At 51.3% G+C, this 22,727-nt stretch overlaps 7 protein-coding genes across 7 annotated transcripts; 5 read left to right on the top strand and 2 right to left on the bottom strand.

Annotated features, from left to right (window-relative positions):
• Nucleotides 1-107: 107 nt before the first annotated feature.
• On the top strand, nucleotides 108-795 carry M431DRAFT_532496 (hypothetical protein; the record flags this gene model as incomplete). The annotated part of the gene is made up of 2 exons (XM_024920863.1): nucleotides 108-137; nucleotides 194-795. The coding sequence occupies exon 2, from the start codon at nucleotides 349-351 to the stop codon at nucleotides 793-795; it is 447 nt and encodes a 148-aa protein (XP_024772473.1). The 5' UTR covers nucleotides 108-137; nucleotides 194-348.
• Nucleotides 796-1,177: 382 nt separating this feature from the next.
• On the top strand, nucleotides 1,178-2,050 carry M431DRAFT_497122 (hypothetical protein; the record flags this gene model as incomplete). The annotated part of the gene is made up of 3 exons (XM_024917561.1): nucleotides 1,178-1,320; nucleotides 1,400-1,681; nucleotides 1,780-2,050. The coding sequence occupies 3 exons, from the start codon at nucleotides 1,178-1,180 to the stop codon at nucleotides 2,048-2,050; spliced, it is 696 nt and encodes a 231-aa protein (XP_024772474.1).
• A 157-nt stretch (nucleotides 2,051-2,207) lies between these two features.
• M431DRAFT_472431 (hypothetical protein) lies at nucleotides 2,208-4,890 on the bottom strand. The gene has a single exon (XM_024915442.1). The coding sequence runs from the start codon at nucleotides 4,816-4,818 to the stop codon at nucleotides 2,365-2,367; it is 2,454 nt and encodes an 817-aa protein (XP_024772475.1). The 5' UTR covers nucleotides 4,819-4,890; the 3' UTR covers nucleotides 2,208-2,364.
• Nucleotides 4,891-7,629: 2,739 nt separating this feature from the next.
• On the top strand, nucleotides 7,630-9,182 carry M431DRAFT_89848 (hypothetical protein; the record flags this gene model as incomplete). Its single annotated transcript, XM_024924070.1, has 5 exons — nucleotides 7,630-7,678; nucleotides 7,746-7,797; nucleotides 7,863-8,378; nucleotides 8,447-8,932; nucleotides 9,008-9,182. The coding sequence occupies 5 exons, from the start codon at nucleotides 7,630-7,632 to the stop codon at nucleotides 9,180-9,182; spliced, it is 1,278 nt and encodes a 425-aa protein (XP_024772476.1).
• A 1,047-nt stretch (nucleotides 9,183-10,229) lies between these two features.
• M431DRAFT_497159 (hypothetical protein) lies at nucleotides 10,230-12,170 on the top strand (the record flags this gene model as incomplete). Its single annotated transcript, XM_024917564.1, has 2 exons — nucleotides 10,230-11,759; nucleotides 11,796-12,170. 2 exons carry the CDS (start codon nucleotides 10,230-10,232, stop codon nucleotides 12,168-12,170), a joined length of 1,905 nt encoding a protein of 634 aa, XP_024772477.1.
• A 1,463-nt stretch (nucleotides 12,171-13,633) lies between these two features.
• Nucleotides 13,634-15,889, bottom strand: M431DRAFT_90438 (hypothetical protein; the record flags this gene model as incomplete). The annotated part of the gene is made up of 4 exons (XM_024924147.1): nucleotides 13,634-14,575; nucleotides 14,697-15,403; nucleotides 15,568-15,625; nucleotides 15,737-15,889. 4 exons carry the CDS (start codon nucleotides 15,887-15,889, stop codon nucleotides 13,634-13,636), a joined length of 1,860 nt encoding a protein of 619 aa, XP_024772478.1.
• Nucleotides 15,890-20,234: 4,345 nt separating this feature from the next.
• M431DRAFT_38010 (hypothetical protein) lies at nucleotides 20,235-20,600 on the top strand (the record flags this gene model as incomplete). The annotated part of the gene is made up of 2 exons (XM_024914697.1): nucleotides 20,235-20,280; nucleotides 20,347-20,600. Coding segments are annotated over 2 exons (300 nt in total), but the record flags the coding sequence as incomplete, so codon positions are not given.
• Nucleotides 20,601-22,727: the final 2,127 nt, after the last annotated feature.

The following is a 22,727-nucleotide window of genomic DNA, read 5'->3' on the forward strand; positions in this document are numbered from 1 at the left end:
GGCGATAGTGGTTGGGTCTATGTATATTCTAGACATTAGTGGAGGGGTCCACGATGAAATGGCAAAATCGGCCCGTGGCCACAGCACAGGCAGGGCAGGCAGAATTTGGAAATCATAGCGGCCATAGCGCAGGTGGTGTGGTGAGCTGGCGCAAGTTAGTGGACATAGCCTACTGCGTCACAGCGCGTCAGGGCCCACGCGCCTTGGAGCCTCCACTGGAGGACTCGCTCAGGAAGGGTCTGGTGCTATTTTGAGGAAAATAAGACCAAGATGAGATGGAACCAAAAAAAAAAGGCGAGGAATAAAAATAGAGAGGGTGAACAAATCGGCAGCGCGTCTCAAGACTGAATGGCAAGGCTGGGTGACGATGCTTCCTTCACTTCTCCCATCAAATGCTTCTATTTACTTGCCTTGGGCCCTGCAGCATCGTCTCTCGCGGCTGTGGTCACGCTGGGCGGCTTATCGTCGTCGCAGAGGGACATGGCGTCGTCGGTTGTGGTCGCATTGTTCAAGTTCAAGCGGCGCTCTATCGATGCTATGCGAGTAAGCAACGGGGCGCTGGGCATTTATCGCGTTCGCAGCGATTCCAGCCGGTTGCGTTCACTGCCAGGGCTCTCGGGCTCCTGGTTCGGAGAAAGGGAGAAGAAGGAGAGGAGGGGAGGCTGGCATGGGAGAGGTCACTCGTACCGGGTTGGTAGCAATATCACGGAGAAGAGGCGGATAAAGAGCTGCACTGTTCAATACCTGGAGACGGATCAATACAAATCATGTGAAGCGACACTCCGCCCAAGATGACGGGGGAAAAAAGGTGGGCTGTCTGTCCCTAGCATTTGCCCGTCCAAAGTATCAATGGATGTACCAAGTGCAGCCCATCTTGGCTTTAGTCGCATCGATCGATACAGAGTGACTTTGAGCTATCAAATTAGATGCGCCCATCCCTAGCCGCAGCCTCCCCTAATCATCCAATGAGCAGCCGGATTCTTCTGCAAGGCTGACACTCCCAACTCCCGCCCCCAGCGACGTGTCCTATTAAGCTACTAAAGCTTGGCTATAATACAGCAGCATCCACATGGGAATCGGTAGCCTCACTCTCTCCACAACGCCGGAACTCCTGCTAAATTGACGAATTTCAACCCCAATTGCTGCGTTCTGCCGGCGCTACAGATTGTTGCCCAGCATGCACAGCTCCTTCACCCGTCTCCAGAATGTCTTTGGCTTCTTCACAACAGTTGCCTTCGTCCTGGGCGCATTCATCGCTGCCACAGATCTAGGCTCTACTCGCTCTCCCAGCGGTGTCATTAAGACAGACAATATTCAAGTGTACGTGTGATTTCAACAAAACAAGACCTATTATACATTGGCCCATCTAACCCATTCTCCATCTTTCCCAAATCAACAGTGTCAAGGGCCGACCCCATTACTACTCTTCGAAAAAGGAAGAGTATGCCATCATCCGCTTCTCTCTAGAGGCCGACCTCTCCTCCCTCTTCACATGGAACACGAAGCAACTTTTTGTATACGTAACCGCAGACTGGACCGGCCCCGGCAACACCAACAACTCCGCCGTCATCTGGGACAGCATCATCACCAACCCCAGCGCCGACCACTTACAGAACATTGGCCCCGTGGCCATGAAGAAGCTTAAGAGAAGCGCCGAGGGAAAGAGCATTGCGCCTGAGCGGTATGTTTCGAACAATCTATGCGTGCATGTATTGATGTTTCGAACATTATATGCATGCATGTCTTGTTCCAGGACTCAACTAACGCCGGAGATTGCAGAGGAATACTCAAGCTCAAGAACCAGAAGCCCAAGTACCAAATCACCCACCCCAGCGGCAAGATCGCGGAGACTTCCGACGTGACCCTGAAGCTACATTACAACGTCCAGCCCTGGGTCGGGCTTTTGACATGGAACATGGACAAGTCGTTCGGTGCTTGGAATGCCATGAAGGGCGGTATCAGTGATCGGTTCACGCTCCCTGCTCTCAAGTCTAAGGATAGCAAGGACAAGAACAGCACCAAGAACAAGACCAAGGGCAAGAAGCCTTGAGATATCCCCCTTTCAAAAAGAATAGCAGCGAAAGAAAATAAGAATAAAAAAAGACGTAAAATTTGAAGCACGTATAGGGTTTTAAGAGTAACGATTTACGAGGTTAAATTGCCAATGATATTTAGGTGCCGCTATAGCCAGATTGAACTTGCTCTTGCCATGCCACATCGTACTCAAGTAATGGTTCGAGATATAATCTGACATGTTGTCATAGCTACATCCATCCATCACAAGGCACCCCAACATCCTGCCACTCAATGCCATCTTCTTCTCACTTCAGACCTAGAGAAGGAGGGCCATAGAGGTATGTCTTCCTAAGCCTGGTGCGCTATAGCCCCCCCACGGCCGCGATTGGGGTTACCCCCGCCACGTCCCCTTCCTCCTCGGCCACGGCCTCGTCCACCTCGCGATGCCTCAAGGTTGGCCGGAGGCGGGACGTTGGAGTAATCTCGTCCTCCAGCTTGTGGAGCAGCCGAGCCTCTGTTGCCGCCATTGCCTCGGCCACGCCCTTGACCTCGGCCACCGCCATTGCCGCCTCTCCCATTTACATGATTGCCATTCTGAGCTTTGTTCGCGTCATCGCCTCCTGGGGGTCCCCCTTGTGAGCCTGGCCGATAGACCAGTGTGCTGTGCAGTAGGTTTGGCTTGCCTCCACGCGCGCCGCGATTGGGGCTGCTCTGTCCACGGCCAGACTCGCCCGTGGCAGCTCCACGCCATCCGCCGCGTAAAGCGGGAGGCGCAGGAGCATCCTTGTACTGTGTTACACCGACCGAGCCGTACGATCCGGTGGACCCGGTTGCTGGAACATTGCGTCGTTGCCGGGACTTGGAGGAGGCAGAGACGACCTGCCAGTTTGTAGTGTTCAGCACGGTAGATGATGACACGGTCTGCCCACGAAACATTGGGGCTCTCTCGCCAAGGGTTGTGCCGCTCATGAAGGGGACATCCCAGACGACATCTAAGAGAACAGCAGTCGCGGTGCGAGAAATACCAGCAACTGTTCCCCGAGTTGCAATGGGGACTTTTCCAGCAGCGGCGACAAAAGTGACCCGGTCTCCCAACCTAAAGTACTGGTTGCCCAGTACCATTTCCGCGTCCGCTGGTTTCAGCAAGGCTGTACGAGGGACAGAGTTGAGAGTCTTGGCAGTTGCTTCTAGACTCGCCTGGTGCAGCTGCTCTCCGGCTTTGGCCAAGGCCATAACAACCTCTGAGTCCAGTTGCTCAGCATCCAGCGGAACTCGCTCAAACTTGCTAGTTTCTTGCTTCTTCAGCCATGCCACTATGTCTTTGATCCTCTGGTTTGCGACGCTGGGATCATTCCACAGGTCGGTTTCATAAGTCTCGCTCTTCTGCGGCTCCCTCTGGATCGCCGCGAAGAAGTCGGGGAAGGCCACCATGTAGTCGGCAATAAGTTTCACAGCCTGGTTAGAGAATTCCCACCCCGTCTCTGACTTGCGTGAGAACCCCAACACCTTGAGTTTTCGGCCTTCAAACTTCAGGTTGAGACCCAGATTGAGTTTCAATCCTGCGGAACTAATAACTTGGAAAGATGATGTTATCTTGCTAAGTATGAGGGGATGAATGCCTAGTTTTTTGGCAATTGCGTATGAAGGCGTGTATGGGTTGTTGCGCTCCGCTTGGAAGATCATCTGCTTGGTGATCTCTGGCTCTTTGTTCTTAGGAACGGACACGACAATATTTGCTTTTCCATTCACATGTCCCGTCACTTCCAATGGGCGGCCATAAGCGAACTCGCCCAGGAAGAAAGCCCTTGTGCCTTGCGGAAACTCTTCTTCGATGGGGAGGGCTGGCCTTTCAATGAAGCGTTCGTCCTCGTTGACTACCTCCTCCACGATGGTCTGCGATGCATATACCTTGCGCAGGCTAGGATTTTCGGCATATTCCTTGATCAAAGCACCCTCTTCTGTTCTGATCAGACCTTTGAGCATGTGGACGTGGACTAGGCATTCAACCTGACCAACTGTGATGCCTAGACGCTTGGCATGCCAGTTCTCCAAGAACTCTGCCTCCTTTGCATAATCAGCAGCATCTCTATTACTGTGATCCTTTGTGATGACATCTTGTTCATTCTCAGCCAACTCGTAGGTAAAGAGTTCATCTTGAACCTTGATAACCTTGGCTTCCTGAAGGAATGGATAGCCGACGAAGCAGCGCTTTCCCAATTTCTCTTTCCAAGTTCCGACCTTTGTGCGCATCTCCGTATCGGTAAGAGTGACAATGATGCTTGGATTCCTGCTGTCCTGCTGGAAAACATTGACTCCGGCTCCGTCCACCAGCTGTGCTGAGTATGGTAGCGTATGCATTGTCGGGAACCCGGCAAGGGCCTTGATGTTTACCAAAGCTCCGTTGGTTAGGCCTGAGACATACTCAAGCCCCTCAACATTGGGTAGGTCGAATATGTTCTCAATGCAGCGGCAATATTGGATCTCCGGGAAGATTCCAGGGAGGGGAGAAGGGTAGACGAAATTCACTTCTGGGGAGTAGGTGAACTTGATGGCAACTCCAAAGCCGTTTCGTGCCTTTTCGTCGTCGCTTAAAAGCTCATTCTTAGGCCCCATGGCAGTGAGGAGACGTGTCTCTTCGATGAAAGGAATCTTGACCACCGCTTCCCATTCCATTTTCTTGCCATTCATGTCCAGTTCAAAATCTCTCGGATAGAAATCGATGATGGGGGAATTTGGGTTAGTCATCAGATCGTGATAGACCGTCGGTACGATTTTCTTGCTTCGATCTGGCAACACACCCATGAGCTGTTCGTATGGCTTGAAAGGTTGGCCTTTCTTGAAGTTCAGGTCGGCACCAAGACCCTTGGTAACATCTTTAAGAAACAACCGTTAGCAGAGAGTTTACGATAAGATCAATGCGACAATGCTTACCCGACGTAAGTGGTGCATAGTGATATGCGTAAAACCACGGCCACGACGCAATTCCCTTGTAGTAGTAATACAGCACCCACTGTAGACCTTGTACATAGTTCTCGCATAGCTGCTTTTGCTCTTCTTCATACTTGTCTTGAGGCCACTCCTCGAACTTTTGTAAATAATACTTGGTCTTCCAGCCCTGATATTTCTGCTGGTACAGTTCATCATATTGTTTTTGCGCATCTTCTGGCGTGACATCGACAACAGTTGCCTTATCGTAGGATTTCATGACACGGTAGGCAGCGAGGTTGCCCTCCTCGTCTTCTTCGTCGTCATCATCGCTCTCCTTCTTAGGGGGGAATGCGATTTTAAGGCGACGGTTACCCTCCTCGTCTTCTTCAGTAGACCATTGTAAATGCATGGAGTCGGCAAGGTCTTGAACGAATTTTCGATCCTCTGCCTTGAGATCCGACCCCAAATCCAGTGGCTGTTGGGATCTGTTTGAGATAAAAGGGCGAATCTTTTGCTTCCACAAATCTCTTTGGAACGACGTAATGATTAATTGGTTGTTCTTTTGAGACCTGGGTTTGGACCCATTTCTCTCTTCGAGCTTCTTCTCCATTTGCTTGGCTGCAAACCATTTCTGGTCAGAAACTTCGTATTCAAAGTGGTCCAACTCAGTCTTGCTGAGTTCGTCCAGCAGGCGTTGCAAACGAGGCATGTTGATAACACCATTCTCGTTGATATAGCCTTCACACTGTGGCAGCACAGATTTATATATTCTGAACATCTTTGCCAGAGCGCCCTCGTTGATATGCAGGCCTGGAAGATTGGGCAAGAAGTCGTTTCCAACAAAGAATGCCATCAAGATGAAATCATCAATGACTCTTTCGAGATCAAATGGAAAACCCAAAACATCTTTATTCTGGAGCTCCTGGAATTCCATTTCCAGGTATTCCCTCACAATACAGAGGTGGAGCAAATAGAAGTTTTGATGTTCCAGTTCCTTTGACTTCGTCTTGGATGCCCGTCCAAATGTAACTTCTTCACGCAACAGGCAGAAGTGAGGATCGTGGCTGAGAAGTCCCAGCATGATTAGATCGGCATCGAGGCCGTAAAGACAGTGCCGAACGTTTGGATCGTAGTTTGGCTGTGCCTTTGCATTTCGGATGTACTCCATAATCTTGTGCTCTCCTTCACCTGGAACTTCATGCCCGGATAGGACAATGTCGCATCCTTGCCAGTCGGTGTCTTCTGAGACCTTTTTGTTTACAAAGTATCGGAGTTGTTGGGAGAGCTTGGCCATGAATTCAGTACCTGTAAAAGAGAATATATGGTTAGTTCTGGAGCTGAAGGGGCTGTGGAGGGACATGACAAACCTGGTGTAATGCAGTTGCTGTCAAAGGGCTCTTCTTTTGGGAGCTCTATTCCATCTTGGATCGCTTTTTCGCGAGCCTTTTCAGCATCCAAGGCAGTTCGGAAACGCCTGGCACGTTGCTGGTTCATCTTCGCACGAGGGGCCACTCCATCAATTGCCATGAAGAAAAGCTTCTTAGGCTTTATCTTGCCGAACAAGTGCTCAATGTAGTTGAATATGCGAATAAACATCTCCTCTTCGCTGAGTCGGAAAGTAGCATCTTCGCCCGCATCTTTGTGTGTACAGTTGTGGATAATTCCATTCATGTCAAGCTGGGAGGAGACGGATTAGGACTCTGTGCTGTGGTTCTGTATTGAGAGTAACTTACATAGAGGCAGTCGAATTCTGGAATTCGATTCTCGGCAATGACTTGCGAGATAGCTGGATAGCGCTCTGAGAGCCATCTGAAGAACTTGGGAACACTATAGGCCACATGTATCAGCATTAGTAGCAAGAGGATTCCGCCGCCGAGAAACGAACCCCATGATGCCAGCAGCCGGGTAGCTTTGCGCAAATAGAATGCAGAAGAATTATACGTCGAACAAGTAGGAGAAAGCAGCCGTAGATACCCGACGGCGCCGAAAAATCAACCCCAGATATCGCAAAGCTGGCAGATTCAACCGCTGTGTCTCAGGGACAGGAACAGAGAACAACGCCCGCAAGACACCAAGGAAAAGAAGGCTCCGGAACTCCTGCAGATGCGCCTGTAGCTGATCCGATTAGGATGCTTTCAGGCAGCTGGAGCTGGAGTCGACGAGATTGTTGGGAGGTGATGAAAGGTGGGAATTGAAGGCAAAAGCTGCTGCGACAATGGCTCGCATGGAATGACTCTAGCGGCCAGCGGGAGTTGAGACAAGGTACCAAGGTACTGAGGGGAGGGGGGTGGCAGGCAAGGCTGCGGCTTTGAGCCTGAGACTTGCTAGCGGCACGCCCCAGAGCAACCGCTTGTCACTTAACGCGCGACGCGCCCCAGTTGGTACTAAGTCTGGGTGCTTTTCAAGCTTCTCTTCTCTGAACGCAGCCTTTTCCTTTCTCCTCCCTCTCTATCGCTGCGTCCACGCCCGGAAGCTTCTCTTGTTGGATGCGAAGCGCGGGCTCTTGTTTTCTTTTAATAATCGCAGTTCAATAATTTTTGTATCCTTTGATATTTCGCCTCTCTTCTACACTCAACGCCCCTCATCCATCATGGCTCCTCAAGGCTCTGAGCTCGACCCGGATGGTTAGTAGCCATTGAAGCTGTTTCGTGTGATACCAGGTGCTAACATGTGCTTATAGTCAACATGGTACACGACGAGGAAGATGACCAGGAGGAAAGACTCATCAACGAGGGTAAGCGGCTATCTCGACCCAGACCGAGCTTCACATTGTGCAGCCTTCTGATCTCAACTTGGTATAGAGTACAAGACGTGGAAGAAGAACAGCCCGTTTCTATACGACATGATTCTTGGGTTAGTGGATTCTCCAATTGCAGTGGTTCTAGACTTGAATTGTTGCTCTAACCTTTCTACACCAGGACTGCCCTGACTTGGCCCACGCTTACCGTTCAGTGGTTCCCTGACGTCAAGGAACCCGAGGGCAAAAACTATCGCATGCACCGTCTTTTGCTCGGAACACACACTTCTGACGACAGTGCCAACTTCCTTCAAATTGCCGATGTCCAGATACCCAAAGCTGTGGCGCCGAATCCCAACGACTACGACGAGGAACGAGGCGAGATTGGAGGCTATGGAAAGGCAGGCGATGTTGCCGCCCTCAAGTGCGACATCGTACAGAGGATTGAGCACCCTGGGGAAGTCAACAAGGCCCGTTATCAGCCTCAAAACCCGGACATTATTGCTACTCTTTGCGTCGACGGCAAAATCCTCATCTTCGACCGAACGAAGCATCCTCTGCAGCCAGCGAGTCTGGGCAAGGTGAATGCACAGATTGAGCTCATCGGTCACAAAGCGGAAGGTTTCGGCCTCAACTGGAACCCCCACGAGGAGGGTTGCCTGGTATCTGGTAGCGAGGATAAGACCATGTGCCTGTGGTATGTATAACTGTCGATGGCCGCTGGCGACGACGCCGCTAACCGTGCTCTTTCCTTTTTCCCTGTAGGGATCTGAAAACTCTCGAAGCAGACTCGAGGATATTGCGGCCTGCTCGCAGGTACACTCACCACACTCAGATTGTCAACGATGTTCAGTATCATCCCATCTCAAAGAACTTCATCGGCTCCGTATCAGACGACCAGACTTTGCAAATCGTAGACTTGCGACACAGTGAGACGAACAAGGCTGCTGTTGTTGCAAAGCGAGGCCACTTGGATGCCATCAATGCGCTGGCTTTCAACCCCAAGTCCGAAGTCCTCGTTGCCACAGCTTCCGCTGATAAGACGATCGGAATCTGGGATCTCCGAAATGTGAAGGAGAAGGTGCACACCCTCGAGGGTCACAATGATGCGGTTACCTCCCTTGCCTGGCATCCTACTGAAGCTGGTATCTTGGGAAGTGGCAGCTATGATCGAAGAATCATTTTCTGGGATCTATCCCGCGTCGGCGAGGAACAGCTGCCTGATGACCAGGATGATGGCCCACCTGAGCTGTAAGTTATCTATATGCCCAGAAAACTACCGTACAACTTGTTTCGCACCGAGCTAACTAATTGCTTTACTAATAGGCTGTTTATGCATGGCGGCCATACGAACCATCTCGCTGACTTTAGCTGGAATCCCAATGAACCTTGGTTAGTTGCCAGCGCCGCGGAAGACAATCTGCTACAGATCTGGAAAGTTGCAGAATCCATTGTTGGAAAGGACGACGGCGACCTGCCGGTTGATGAGCTTGACCGATAGATGAGGTGGAAGTTCTGGGAGAAGAGTCGATCTTCATAGGATGAAGGTGAAGAGAAGCTCTGGCATGAGATGGCACAACTTCGTGCACAATGGGCCAGGGAGATGAAATCCCTCCGTACCAAGCCTGAGATTGTGACTGCGAATCTTGGGGATGAGACTTTGAGTTTCATGGAAGAGGATACGAGAGATGAGACAACAGTGACTTTGCAAGGTCAGGATGACTCTTACCGCAGGCGTTCTTCGGATCTGATCATAGTAGATTCAGAGGCAGACGAGATGAGTGATTATCTCTGAATCCAAATGAGTCACGGTCTGATAGCAAACATGTTTTCTTAGCTAGGGGTTAAAGCTATGCAATTGTACAGGAAAATGGAGATACATTGGCTGAGATGGCCGAAAATGTTTATAGTGACAGCCGCCTGACAGTTGGCAGATGCGACGGACAGATGCTTTAATGTTCTATTCTTCCATCTTTTCCCATTGGCCGACGGCTCTTTTTATTTCACCTCTGCCTCACATTGTTCTCAGAAAATTTCAACTTCAATTTTGTTTGCTCTTCCTGATTTTTGGGAACACCCCTTGCTAAACAAGAGACGCCTCAATCCAAAGAACATTCACTCAGTCGCCTCCCTTCCACATTCTCTTTTTCTCCAAAATACATCTCGTGATACTCAGAATTTCTATGAATTTCTATTTAGCAAATCATTACTACCCCACGCATACTTTTCCGTAGAGAAAATGATGAATGGCAACAACGAAGAGGCTGGGCCGAGCAATGACCCGCAAGCCAACGAAAAAGAATACCTTCAACTGCTCGAAGACATCAGACGCCGAGCATCGGAAGAAGATGAAGCCTTGAAAAGTGACCCGTTGACGCAGAATGTCCGCGATTACCAGCTGGAAGATATGGGGGTTGATGTGACCGGAATGGAGTGGCTATTCAACCATAACGACAATGACATGGAGGGCTTGGAACTGAGCGACGATCACATTGAGCTGCTCAGGGGCATCAACCGCGTTACCATCGAGGAGATTGAAGTCGCCGGCATGATTAAGAAGAAATTTAAGTTCGACGACCTCGACGTTGAGGATCATTTTGGCAACGTCGATCCGTACGAGAGACCAAAGAAAGCAAAGTCCAGCATCGCATACGCAGGCAGAGACCTCATCTCGGCGATATGCCAGCATGTAGAGCTCGCCGTGGAATTGGGCAAGCATCTCAACGGAAAAGACGTGCTGAACCTGTGCCTCGCAAATCGCCGTTTTTACGATGCTATCAACGGCTATCTGCTCTCCAGTGTCCGCGCCTGGATCGAATACAAAGCCCCTGAAGCAGGCCGCGTCTTCCACTACCAGCTGTACGCAAAGCATCTAGTTGACGATCCTCAGAAGAGAACGTGGATGGCCTTGAATCAAGGCATGACAACTTCCCCAAAGAAGGACAGCAAGGTCCGTAAGGTGCCTGGACTGAAGTATCTACAGCTCGTCCTGGGCCGGGATAAGTACTGCAGGGAGATTCTCGCCATCATGGCTAGGTGTGGCCACAGGATGCCATCGACGATGCATCACTCGCTGCTGCGACTTTGGCTTCTCATGGACGTTGCTACTACGCAACAAAGACAGGCCATGCTGCAGATGGCACACATTTTCAAAGACACTGATCTTTACAACATGCAAATGTTCTTCATCAAGCTCGGCATGCACTTCAACGACCCTGTTTATGGCCCCTGCACATTTGATCTAGTTCAACTCATGATGGGCCAGAAAGGCCTCTTCAAACTCTGGCAGCTACTCACCCGCAAGAAATTCAACAAGCTGGCCGACATCCTGGATCTCAAGCTACGCTACGACTTCAATTTTGTCAGCGAGGGCACTTACTGGATGGACCATGGGCTGAGCCAGATCCAGGGTATCCCTCTTCACGAAGTCGGTCAGCAGCACAAAGAAGGCTGGGGAGCAGGTCGAATGCATCTCCTCCGTCCAGATGAAGCAATTCCAGTAGAGGCTGTGCGCAGAGGCCTTCAGTTAGACGACCATCTGAGCCACATGGTGATCTGGGGATACTTTGACTGGAAGACGGGAGAGAACATTGTCCCTTCCCTGGAGGAGATGTACATTGAGGATGAAGACGAAGTGCTTGCCAACGTCGATACGCTTGAGCATTGGAAGCCAAAGCACGTCCTCAAGAAGCGCTGGGAAGAACTCACGCCCCAGCAGCAAGATGAAATTCTGTCTGATGAAGAAGACGAACGACTACGCGCTCAAGCCTGGTGCGGCACTCTAGACGAAGACGACGATGCCGGCAGTCTGGATGACTCGGATTCAGACTCGGACGAATCGCTCGATCTCGACGAGGAGATCAACCGCGGCTATATCGTGCCTCCGCAGCCCAAAGACCATGAGTCTACCGTTCCAGGGGTCCATGACACTCAAGGCTGGGTTAACTTTGTCAACCAGACGTTACTGGGAGGCATGGTGCCCGACCTCGGAGGAGACGAGAGATTGAGAGCCGAGGCGTGGAACTCGCATCCCGAGCCTGAGCCCGAGCCTCAGATTGACAACGAGCAGTTGCTGGACGCATTTTTGGCGGAGCTACGAAGTAGACATCGGCAGCAACAATGGGCAGCTGCATCTCTGCCTCAGGAGGAAGACGGAGATGGTGGTGAAGAAGAAAGCCAAGATGACGAAATGGAAGACGAAGAAGACGATGAAGGAGATGTCGAGGATAATGACGACATTGACGGCAACGACAATGACCTACAGAGAATCTACCAGGGCTTCCAGTTCCAACTCCAACCACCTTCTGATACCCAACTCCCCTACTACTACTACCCTTTCGACGACGCACAGATGGACCTCGATCTGCAATCCTTTATGCCAACATCCTCTGCTTCCGACTTACTAGAAGACCCTGTCGGACTCAACGATGGGCAAGACGAAATCATGCAGGACGAGGATGAGGGCCAGGGCTACGGTGACGTATTTTGATCGACCTGGTGATTTCTCATTTACTCCCTTTTGTATTGTCACAAAGGGGGATTAGGGCTCTCCTGGATAGATAGACAAGAAGGCTCAGCAATGCCGTTACTTGTAAACTTTGAAGATTCAAGTTATGCTAGCAACACAAGTTTATGGAGTATATGCTCACCTATATGCTATAATATAGTCTATATACTATAATATATTCAAATGGAGTGTACTGAACCTAAGTCTCATATAACATCACCATCAGAACAGACAATCACACAAAAATCTCCATCTCCATGAACACCCCAAGAAAGTATTGCAAAGAAGAAAAAAATCAACACACAATATATTAGGACACGCCTCCCCCCCATCCCATCAATCTCACTCTACTTTTATTTCATGTCCACAATCCTTTGGACGTTTACAAAACATCAGAGCATTCTCACATCAGCAAAATCAACCGTAGCCAACCACCCAACCCCCAATTTGAAAGTCTCCTCCCCCCTTTCCCATCCATCCATCGCCTTTCCCTCCCCTAAAGTTTCCATTTCATTTGTCCCAAAAACAAAAGGTGTTGTTTTCCCTTCAAAACTCGATTTCAACCCAACTCCCGCCAGAATTTCCCCCGCTCCTGTGAAATGCTGCTACCTTGACACCTTCTCTTCCCAACGTTGTTTAAAAAAAGAGAAAAAAACGAGCGAACGGAAAAAAGTACAATGCGAGAAGAGAGAATGTCCTATGTAAGTTAAAAGAAAGGATTTCGGTAAAAAGAGACAAAGAGATCAAGGGAAGAAAAAGAAATCAAAAGGAGAAAACGGAGACAAGAGATTTCAGACCAGTAAAAAGCAAGTTGACAAGAGAGAAAGAGATGAAACAAAATCAAAGACCCCCTTAGATCTGAGTGATAAATCCGACACCGGCGAACTGGATAATTGAGTCAAACAAGGCCATGATATACCTTTACACTCCCTTTCGCTATGCACCAGCACCGGGACAAAGGATTCCAGCAAAAAAGATGCCACGTCCGACCGATAATCGAGTCCACACAACCTTATTTCCCTTGCCAAGAACCATGTTTGCCCCCCTAGCGCGAAAGAGAACCAATAATTTTTTTTCTTCCTCAGCAAAGCTTGATACCACAAGACTCGTTGACCCAGAATAGCCGTGGTGTATTTCACTTTTGTCTTCCAGCCCTCGAAACAAGATCACAGCCCCGCCTAAAACATATCCGACACTCCGTCCTAGTTCCTCCAAAAACAAACCAAATACACACCAACCCCTTTCCCTTGTAATAGCAAGCAAGCCAGGTCCAGAAGGTATTTGCCAAGGTCAAATGCTCTATGTTCATCATTCCAAAGTTCGTCGCATGGGAACGAAAAAGATATACCGATGGTACATGTAACCAGTTGAGTTAAATCATCATCTAAAAGACGGCGTGTGCCGCAGATGCTTTGGCTCCACCGTTTCGAACAACAACATCACCTCTAGGCGGGTGACTTGTTAGGAGTAGCACCGGCACCGTTCTGGCGAGCGTCGCCGCTGACAGAGAGGCCACCGATACCACTGCTCAGGAAGGCAAAGGGATCGTTTTCGTTGTTGCCAGGGTTACCATTGTTGTAGAAGTTGTTGCCTGGCCCGCCAGAGACAGGACCGTTAGTCGCAGACTGGAAAGCCGCCTCGGCAGCCCTACTATCAAAGGGGCCAGCAGAATGCGAGCCGGGGGCGGAAGCGAAGCCCTGCGTGTTAAGAGAGCCCGGATAGCCGCCAGCACCGCCACCCAATCCCGAGGGAAGGAAATGGCTGGGGGGGCCGCCAAAGTGTTGACCGTAGCCGCCTCCCGGTCCAAAGGATCCTCCAGAAGAGAACGGGCCAGGACCTGGCGTACCAGCCATCGAACCCTGGCTCATGCCATACTGCGAGCCGTTATCCATCGGAGAGGGGTAGCCAGAATCCGCAACAACGGCAGCACCAGCACGACTGGCGCCACAGCGAAGACAGCAGACATTCTTGGCGAAGTTGTGGTATCCACAAACTTCGTTTCCACACTTCCAGTCACCAGCACGGAAGGGCACAACGCCGCCACCGCCCATCCGTCCACCGTGCATAGGACCGTGGTGACCACCATGGTGAGGAGGGGTCATCATAGCAGGGGGGCCGTATGGGTATGGGTAGCCGCCAGGGCCCATGTCTCCAGGGGCACCGCTTCCAACAGCAGGGAACGAGCAACGGAAGCAAGCTGTGCGGCGCTGGAAGTTGGAGAAGCCACAAGAGGGGCAAGTCCAATCACCAGGTCGGGGGCGGTTCTTACTCGGCGGGAAGGGTGTCAAAATATCTTGAGCTCGATCCAATACACGGCTAGAAGAGGGAGAAACCTCAATAGCCTTTTCGTTCAGCGCACGTCCGTTCATACACAAACTCTCAGCAGCCTAGACGTGGTTAGTTACGGCAGTTTCCTCAACTTGTGTATACATATTTGTAAATAATAGAAACTGGGCGAGTGTGTGCAAGTTTCCTTGTGACTCTGATCCAAAGAAAAAAAGTACTCACTTCTTCATGAGATGAGAAAACAGCAAAACCTGTACCAGTGGGCTTGTGCTGCTCGGGGGTTCGAAGAGTCCAAAAAGCAATGGGACGACCACCAAACTGGGTGAACCAGCTCTCCAGCTCGGATTGAGTAGTATCATGCGGCAGACCAGACATGTGCAAAACCTTACTCCTCTCGGAAAGGAACGCCCGGACATCTGCCCTCGCATCCATAGGTCGAGTCAATACATCGGGGTGATCCTGGGCGGGCTGAGACTTGCGAATCAAGCCACGAAGAACGCGGGCCAAGGTAATGGCCTCTTCCATTGCGCGGCGAGGAGAGGCGGGAGCCAGAGCCTGCAGGTGGAAAGGCAAGTTATGCTTAATAGGTGCACTGGACTGGACTGGCTCGACCTCGAGAGCAGCGCAGATGTTTGACAGCATCGAGGGGCCAAACGGCAGAGACTCTGGGTGGTGCTGTTGCCAGCGTTGGTATTCAGTTCGCAGGTCGAAGGTGCGAGAGTGCTGCAGATAGGGAGGCAGCACGACAGCCTTGTCGCGAGCTTCTCGCGGGAGCTGAACTCGCAGATCCCAGGCATCGAGCGTGACGAAGACAAAGTCGAGGTTCTTGGACGTCAGATACTCGGTAGCAAACGTGTCGAATCGACTGATAGCATCCCTAAAAGTACCGGCATTTCGAACGTGCTCCCAGGTCAGAGTCGTTAGGCTCGCTGCGAGGAGAAAACATCACAAGTCAGCCCCAGTTTTCGACGATTCGCCGCAAGCTTAGAATTTTTGGACGCCAATTCTGTGCCCGCCCTCACGAGCGCAAGGCAATAGGGGGAGGTCGCGACAGAAAAGGTCAAAAAGGGATGCACGGCACTGAAAAACTTACTGCATAGCGGGGTGATGGGAGTATTGACAGGCTTGACAAGGACGCTTTCGTGGGTGATCTGTTGTGATGGCCGCCCGGGTTAGCGATGCTTCAGCTGGGAAGCCATGCAGTCTGTGCAGCATGGTGTGGCCAGGTAGTGGCGCAGGGGGGGGGGAAAGGTATTTCTAACCTCCTCCAGACTGTTAGCATCAAGGAGAATCCATCCAAGCTCAATGACTTCGGCGGAATCCTTGGTAACGTAGACACCGTGTTCATCGCAGGTAGTCGCAACATGGATCACGACGTAGCGGTCGATGTTGAGCTGAGGCTGCTGCGAAGACATGATGGCGACGGGTCTGCCGGCTCGAGCCAACAAACGTATGCAAGACGCAGAGCAGCGACTATCGACGGAGAGGCGATCGCCGGACCACTCGCAATGGGTCGTCGAGAGGGGGGATAGGAGTGCAGAAACAGCGAACGGCAGCCTTGGACCCCAGCCGGCTCGAATATTTCACGGGCGGGAAAAAAGGGCGATGGGAGAGAAGCCGTGACGAGGCTTCAGGAGGCGTTGTCAGAAAACACAAAATCTGCCGGGGAAAAGCGAGAAGCTCGGGTGGCGGCCGGGAGAAGAGAAGAACTGGTGAGCACACAATGAAGGGTCGACGGAGTGGGAAAAGATTGGCCGCGCCCTGCCAGAATGCGCAACAACACCCTCGAAACAGTCGAGCTTTGAAGTAGATGAAGAAAGACTGCAAAAGAGAGAATGGGGAGGATTGGAAGAGGCCGGTTGGGCGAGAGCGGGAAATTGGTGGTTCCAGCAGTTTTCTCTTGTCGCAGCGGCTACTGTACAAGTTAGCTCAGGTACCTGCTCAGGTTCTAGCGGGCGTTACAGTAACAAGGACCGTTGACGGGCCCTTTTCAGGGCCTCTGTGGACCCGTCTCAGTGGCTTCCAGCTGGCCAGCTCAGGCGCTCGACTGTGCCGCAACCCTGCTAGCCCTGCTAAAGCGTCCCCCAACTAACCTGGCGGGAAACAATGAACCCTTACGGCGGTGCTACCTGGGCCGCTTATCGGGGGCTGGCTGGCTGGAGCGTCCCACCCAATGGGCACGGCCATCCGGCAAGTCGGAGACGGCAATATTGGGAGAATTCATCAGCAGAGTGCATGTGTCTACCGTGCAGGTATCGTACAGGGACTCGCTAGATGGATCAATGGGTAGAGCCTCACAGCGTGCCGTCAATGCCTGTCACCGTAGTCCCGTAGTCCCATGGTACATGTACCTGGAAAGCAATGACAGCCCGGTACTACAAGGTACTAGGAGGTAGGTACCTCAAGATTTGACCTCGAGTCTGATACCTTTCAAATGATGCTGTCCTGCTGTCATATGAGAGAAGCTAATTGAAACCTTACTCAGGTACTCGAATTCGTATTGACGCACCAGGTCCGAAGCCATTGGCCGTCCCAGGGCAATGTCCATCAAAAACCTTGAATCATGCCCGCCGCGCCGCTGGTCTCGGCAGGTCTATGTACTGCGACTTGTACACCGTAACTTCAATGCCTCCATGCTCAGGTACAGGCACGGCACTACCTTACATGTATGTCGCAGCCTTGCCTACTAAGTTCCCCAGATCTATATTAGGTTATGCGCAGTGCAGCTGGTTTGGCTCGATAGGCGAATCTCAAGCAAGGAGAAGCTGTTCCACCTTGGAGTACACGCCAGATAGCCAGCTACCAATTGCACGGCCTCTGGCTCGCCCGTGTATATCTATCTGGGCACGACGCAGCGAGGACCAGAGCTGTCAAGTGTCAGTCGAATACGGAGCACTGGATACGCATGATATCCGTTAATTCCTGCTGTTGGGTCCCATCCAATGCCGTTCCATGCAGTATCCAATACAAATATGGGCGAGTATCATCGTCTCATCAATGATCAGCATGACCAGGTGACGGCCACCATCTCCGCAGGAAACAACAGCAACAGCATCATCAGCAGCAGTAGCATCTTGGTCCTCGCTCCGTCTGGAAATAGGAGGACCTCTCACCGCCGCAAGCGAGTTGGCATATTGTAATCCTGCTAGTACGGTTTCTTACACTACTTGGACTGGGCCCAGGATGGCAAGCTGCGAGTAGAAGCCCGCCAGCTTTCCAAATCAATCAGTCGGCAGCCGTTGGCGTATTATGCATAATAAACGACTGCTAGCTGGCATGACAAAAGACGAGTTCCACTATGCACTCGCAGGCCAGCTGCGTCGAACCAAGACACTGGCGCTGTGTGGCGAGACAGAATTGGTCTCTATCGCGCGGATCTCTGGCGGCTCTCCATTGTTTCGTGGCCAAGGACTCTTGTGCTTGCTGCTACTAATAGTATCCATCCCACGTATCACGTTGAGATTTGCTGCAGAGTCCTGCACTTGGTCACTTGTGCGCGGAGGTCAATACAGTGTGCGATACCCTAGCGGCATCATGCTGAATCAGGTTTTGACAGGAGCTTCTGTTGGGAGAAAAGTGACCAGTCTCATGCAATCAAGCCTCTCTTGAGAAAAGAGCCACTCTTCTCTCCTCCATATTCGGTATACAGGCATGGTCCACGAAAGCTTGTAGTTGCGCTGCCCTTGTTTTATATCAAACACGGCTCTGTTGGTAATAAGTACTATCAGCCGCTCGTTTGAGTCCGACTTACGTACAACAGCACTTGACTGGGGCATGGCGTCCTTTTTTCCTCTTTTCTCTGAAGCAGCGGCTAGTGTCCAGAATGATAGTGTCCGTCACAAACCCGACCTTTTTAGTCGCCACACTAACTGGTATCTACTCCCGCATGGGCGTCGGTATGTCGGGAATACCCGCTCTGCGAGACGTCTCGAAGCAAGGTCGAGAGACGAGTGGCCTCTTCTCGTCATTGTTTCCACATAAAAAAAGGAGAGTCGCCTTACCGACTTCACAGAGGAGCCATCTGGGCAGGCCTCAAGAGTGGGAAATGATCCGATTTGAGTCACGGGTAAAAGGTTAAGCTTCCCGGTACCTCGGACAGCGCTCAGCGTCGGCAAAGACCGTTGTAATGTCGTGATGACGGGTCAGAAAAAAAGAAAAGAAAATAAGAAAAAGCACTGTTTCGTTTGGACAAAGTGCTCTGATTTTAGCGTACTTTCAAGGCAGACTCTCAGACGCGTCTGAAGTTGTCTTGGGTGGGCAAGGCAGCGGGGTTTCCTCCCTTGGCATGTCCTCTCGGAGCTCAGGCCAACCACGAGGCCTGCACAGTGGCGGGCTGCCGACTGACCCAGATCAGTTTCTAGAACGATGTCGGAACCGCAGTGTCTTGTAGTTTGTAGGACTCGTATACGATGGGTATTGCCAACTGACCCAGTCCCGCAGTACTAACTGCTGTGTGTCTCATCCTCATAGTAACAGTCGTCGTTGTCTCTGGGAATTGCAAAGGATGCACTAGTGAGCTCGACTAGATGCCAGTGTTTTTAATCGTCGTTGCTTGGCTGTCATGCTCTTAGCTTCGACGCATGCCGCAGGGGTTGCCGGAGACTGGCTGCTCTTACTCCGATTCTCAGCTGAGACAAGTCCAGCAGTGTTTCACCTCTGCTCCCCGCACATCATTGTTCTAGCACCAGCCAAGGGGCTGGTCGGGAATTTCGTTTGTTTGTAAGGGCAATGTCCATAATCCAGGAGTTACGGCTCGATTCCGTCGGAGCTATAAGTCGCCGGAAGGTCATACATTTGGAGACCGGTGCAATCCTGACTCGTTGTGTAGGATACGCTTGCCTGGACTGTGAAGAGAAGGAAGTCAGCACGTCTCAGCTTGAAAGATGCAACATGGTCCGGCTATCGGTCGGCTACCTTGCAATGCTGCGGGACAAGTACCCATTTGGACGAGGGATTGTAAGCTGTACAGGCCATCCTCCCATCCCCACCAAGATGATAGGATGGGCTGCTACTGTAGCAATCTTCTACACAGTGCTCTTCCTCGCCGAGAGACGGAAAGTTTGAAAGGTTTGGAAGCATTGGAAAAGCTTTCGCAGCCTTTGGGCGAAGTTTGGCGTCTTGTCTTTCTCTTTATATGCACGCTTGATGGATCAGTGTGAAGCTGGGGGACAAGAAGTAATAACAGGGCAGCTGTGAATATCGGATTCAAGAAAAGGACTTGGAAGTTTTTTAAAGTTTTCTCAAATTCTTCTTGACAGCTCCATTTCTTCTACCGTTAATCAATTGAGTTTGGACCTACGAGGAAGCCACGCTCCTTCCTGATCGCGAGCGGAAAAGTCGCCCACGTGCGCCTACGTCATCCACTCGTCCAGATCTGCGTCATTGTTGGCACATCGCGGGTGGCCACTGCCTGGCCACTGCCTAGAGAGGCGGTTGATGGTGGTTGATTGCGTGAACTCAATAACGGCATGATCAGTTTCACGCAAGCTTGTTACGCAATAGAGGCTAAAACTTTAACCTGCTGTCGCATTCCAATCTGCAATTAAAAGAGCCAGTCTCTCATCTTTTGGGTTGATTGCCGTCGCAACAGTTGATCTTGTAAAGACTCGCCTCCAGGCCTCAGAAAGACGAATTCAAGTCTACGCGAACTGTCTCTTTGCAATCGAAAGCTACCCGTGCAGTGCAGCCACTACACGTCAATAAGCCAATCAACCTCTTAACGAACCTTCATAGAACTTGCGACGACTTTCTACCGCCATCATGGGTGCTTGTGCCGCGGTACTAATTGTCATCGTCACCATCTTCTGTAAGTCCAGATAAGAGGGCCGTCTCAAATGACAGTTGGCGAATACTTGCTAATCATGCTTTGTAGTCCCTCCGCTCGGCGCATGGGCTGTGGCAGGATGTGGAATGGACCTACTCATTAACGTATGCTTGACGATACTTGGTTATTTCCCGGGTCATATACATGCGTTTTATCTCGAATACGTCTATTACGACCGTCGACAACAAGCCCGCGAGGGCCATTATCCGCCGCGTCGTGCTCCCGGCATCTACTCTGACAAGGTGCAAACGGGTGGGCAAGGCCGTCGACAAGGTTATGGAACGATGGCACCGCCGCCTGCCGGTGCGCCTGCTGGTGCCGGTGCGCCTGTCGCTGGCCCTCCCTATGATAGCCAAGGTTATAACAACAACCAAGGCTATGTCAACCAAGGCTATAGCAACCAAGGTCAAAACCAGGGTTATGCCTAAGTGCCGTTGTTTCAGCATGGGGCATTGAGTTGTCGTACACCTACAATGAAGAGGGAAGATGATCCAGGAAGCATGCTGAGAGTCACCGCTTCAACCATCATGGGTTCTGTTGCCATGGATCAGAAGGGGTTGAGTTGCGTTGAGTTGAAGGGACAAGAGTCGATTCGAATGAACTCGCAACGCAGGCGCGTAGCCTGGTAGACATTCTAACCAATTTGGTTCTGAAAGTCTTGGCTGAAAGTCATGCCCTGCGTGAGTGAAGTGTATCTAAACGGGAGCAGAAATAGCATTAACTGCTATGTAGTAATAATAGTAATGGGCATGGAAACATCATTTAGATCTCGCTGTATGTATATGAGCTTGGTGAAGAATTGGGGGATGACATCACCCCGGCCAAGCATCTCCGCCTTTGCGCTTCTGTCTGAAGATTTCTGCCACGGAATATCTCGTCCGTAGATTCAGCACAGACGGCCAGCAAGGCATTTTCAACGCCAATCGGATGGCAGCGATAAACCGCAAGATGCATTGGCCTGAAACACTTTGCGAATCATGCATTTATTGCCCAGCATAAGCTGTCGAGTCAATGTGCGTCGACGGAGCAGAGCTTGGGATTTTTGACGAATTGGAGCTGAGCTTCCCCACTCCCGCAAAACTTGCCCCAATCCTCCGAACTGTGACAGCTCAAAATGAGACAAAAAAAAAAAAAAAAAAGGAAGCACGGAGCAATGGGCTGGGGTCTGTTTACAGTACAAAGCACGGACAACTGATGCTGGTGCTGATGATACGGCTGATTAGGTAGGTATAGATAGACGACTGCGGGGAGAAAGGGCCAAAGCTCTTGGATATATGCAGAGTCTTGGGGGAACGCAGCATTTCAATTACCAATTAGCAAGCACCATGATATCCTAGATATCAATTTTCTTCATCTCACCCACAAAAACATCTGGGCAGTGCCCACATCAACATCGAAATCGAACACCAAACCATCAAACCGTGCATGTACCCTGTAAGCAATTGGTGATGAGCATCATCTCCCAGCGCCGTGATTGGCCTCGGCCATGCAAAACAGCAGCTCGAGGTGCTTCTTTGGAGCGCATCGCTTTTGCCGCTGCTGTGCGCCTTTCCGCTTCAGTCGGCGAACACGTCGAGATGCCTTCGCTCCAGCCAATCGCCGGCGCCCACGGCAGCAAACAGCTGCGGCAGGGATGGGCGAGCGAGGGCAAATTCAGCCAAAATCTCTGTAGGCAGAGGCGAGACGCTTCCCCCAGCGGCCGGCGCCGGAAGGCAGAAGCCCTTTGAGCAGCGGCCACGACGGTCGTGCAGCTGCTTCGCTTCGCATATGCCATTGCATGCTTATGCAGCTTGTGCAGTTTCGAAATGCAGTGCGTGTTGCGTTCTTTTTGCTTTTTGCTCCGCCCACGCCTGTTGGTGATTTTGGTTTGGCGTTGCGTGTTCGTGAATTGATCGCCTGGCCCAATTGCGCGTCTCTGTCCTGCCCCTCACTACAACTTGCGCGCTGTTATTCTACTACGACTACACCATCACTTCCCTTAACAGCCGAAGAGATTGAGAACGTTCTGTCATCTTCTCCCCGTCTTGCGCGTTTCTCTCTCTCCCTCGTTTCGTCTGCTGCTGCTTCGCCACTATTACCACCACCAAACCACCAACCACACCACCCCCATCGCTTGCTTGCCACTGCTATTTCAAGCACCCTCTTGCATCTGCATCTGCATCTCTCTGCCTTACGCTGGCCCTTAGTCGTTGTGTGAGACTCCGCCAACGCTACACTACAGTCACTGTCGTGCCACTCTTGTCACTAGCGAGGGACACCCTACGGCCCTACCACGTATCCGTCCAGTATCCTCCTCTTCCCCCATCCCATCCCATCCTGTCGAAGCCAAACCAAAGCCAGACCAGACCGGATCAAACCAGACCAAACCGTACCGGGCCTGGCCAGGGACCTTGTCCGAACGACACGAATTGATGCCTTGGAGTGCTCGG

The sequence above is a fragment of the Trichoderma harzianum genome (genome assembly GCF_003025095.1).
Source record: "Trichoderma harzianum CBS 226.95 unplaced genomic scaffold M431scaffold_9, whole genome shotgun sequence".
In the NCBI taxonomy this organism is placed as follows: domain Eukaryota; kingdom Fungi; phylum Ascomycota; class Sordariomycetes; order Hypocreales; family Hypocreaceae; genus Trichoderma; species Trichoderma harzianum.

Bases quoted from the DNA above. Each gene is read 5' to 3' on its own strand.
- M431DRAFT_472431 (XM_024915442.1), bottom strand. From the start codon at position 4,818: ATGGGTGTGTTGCCAGATCGAAGCAAGAAAATCGTACCGACGGTCTAT.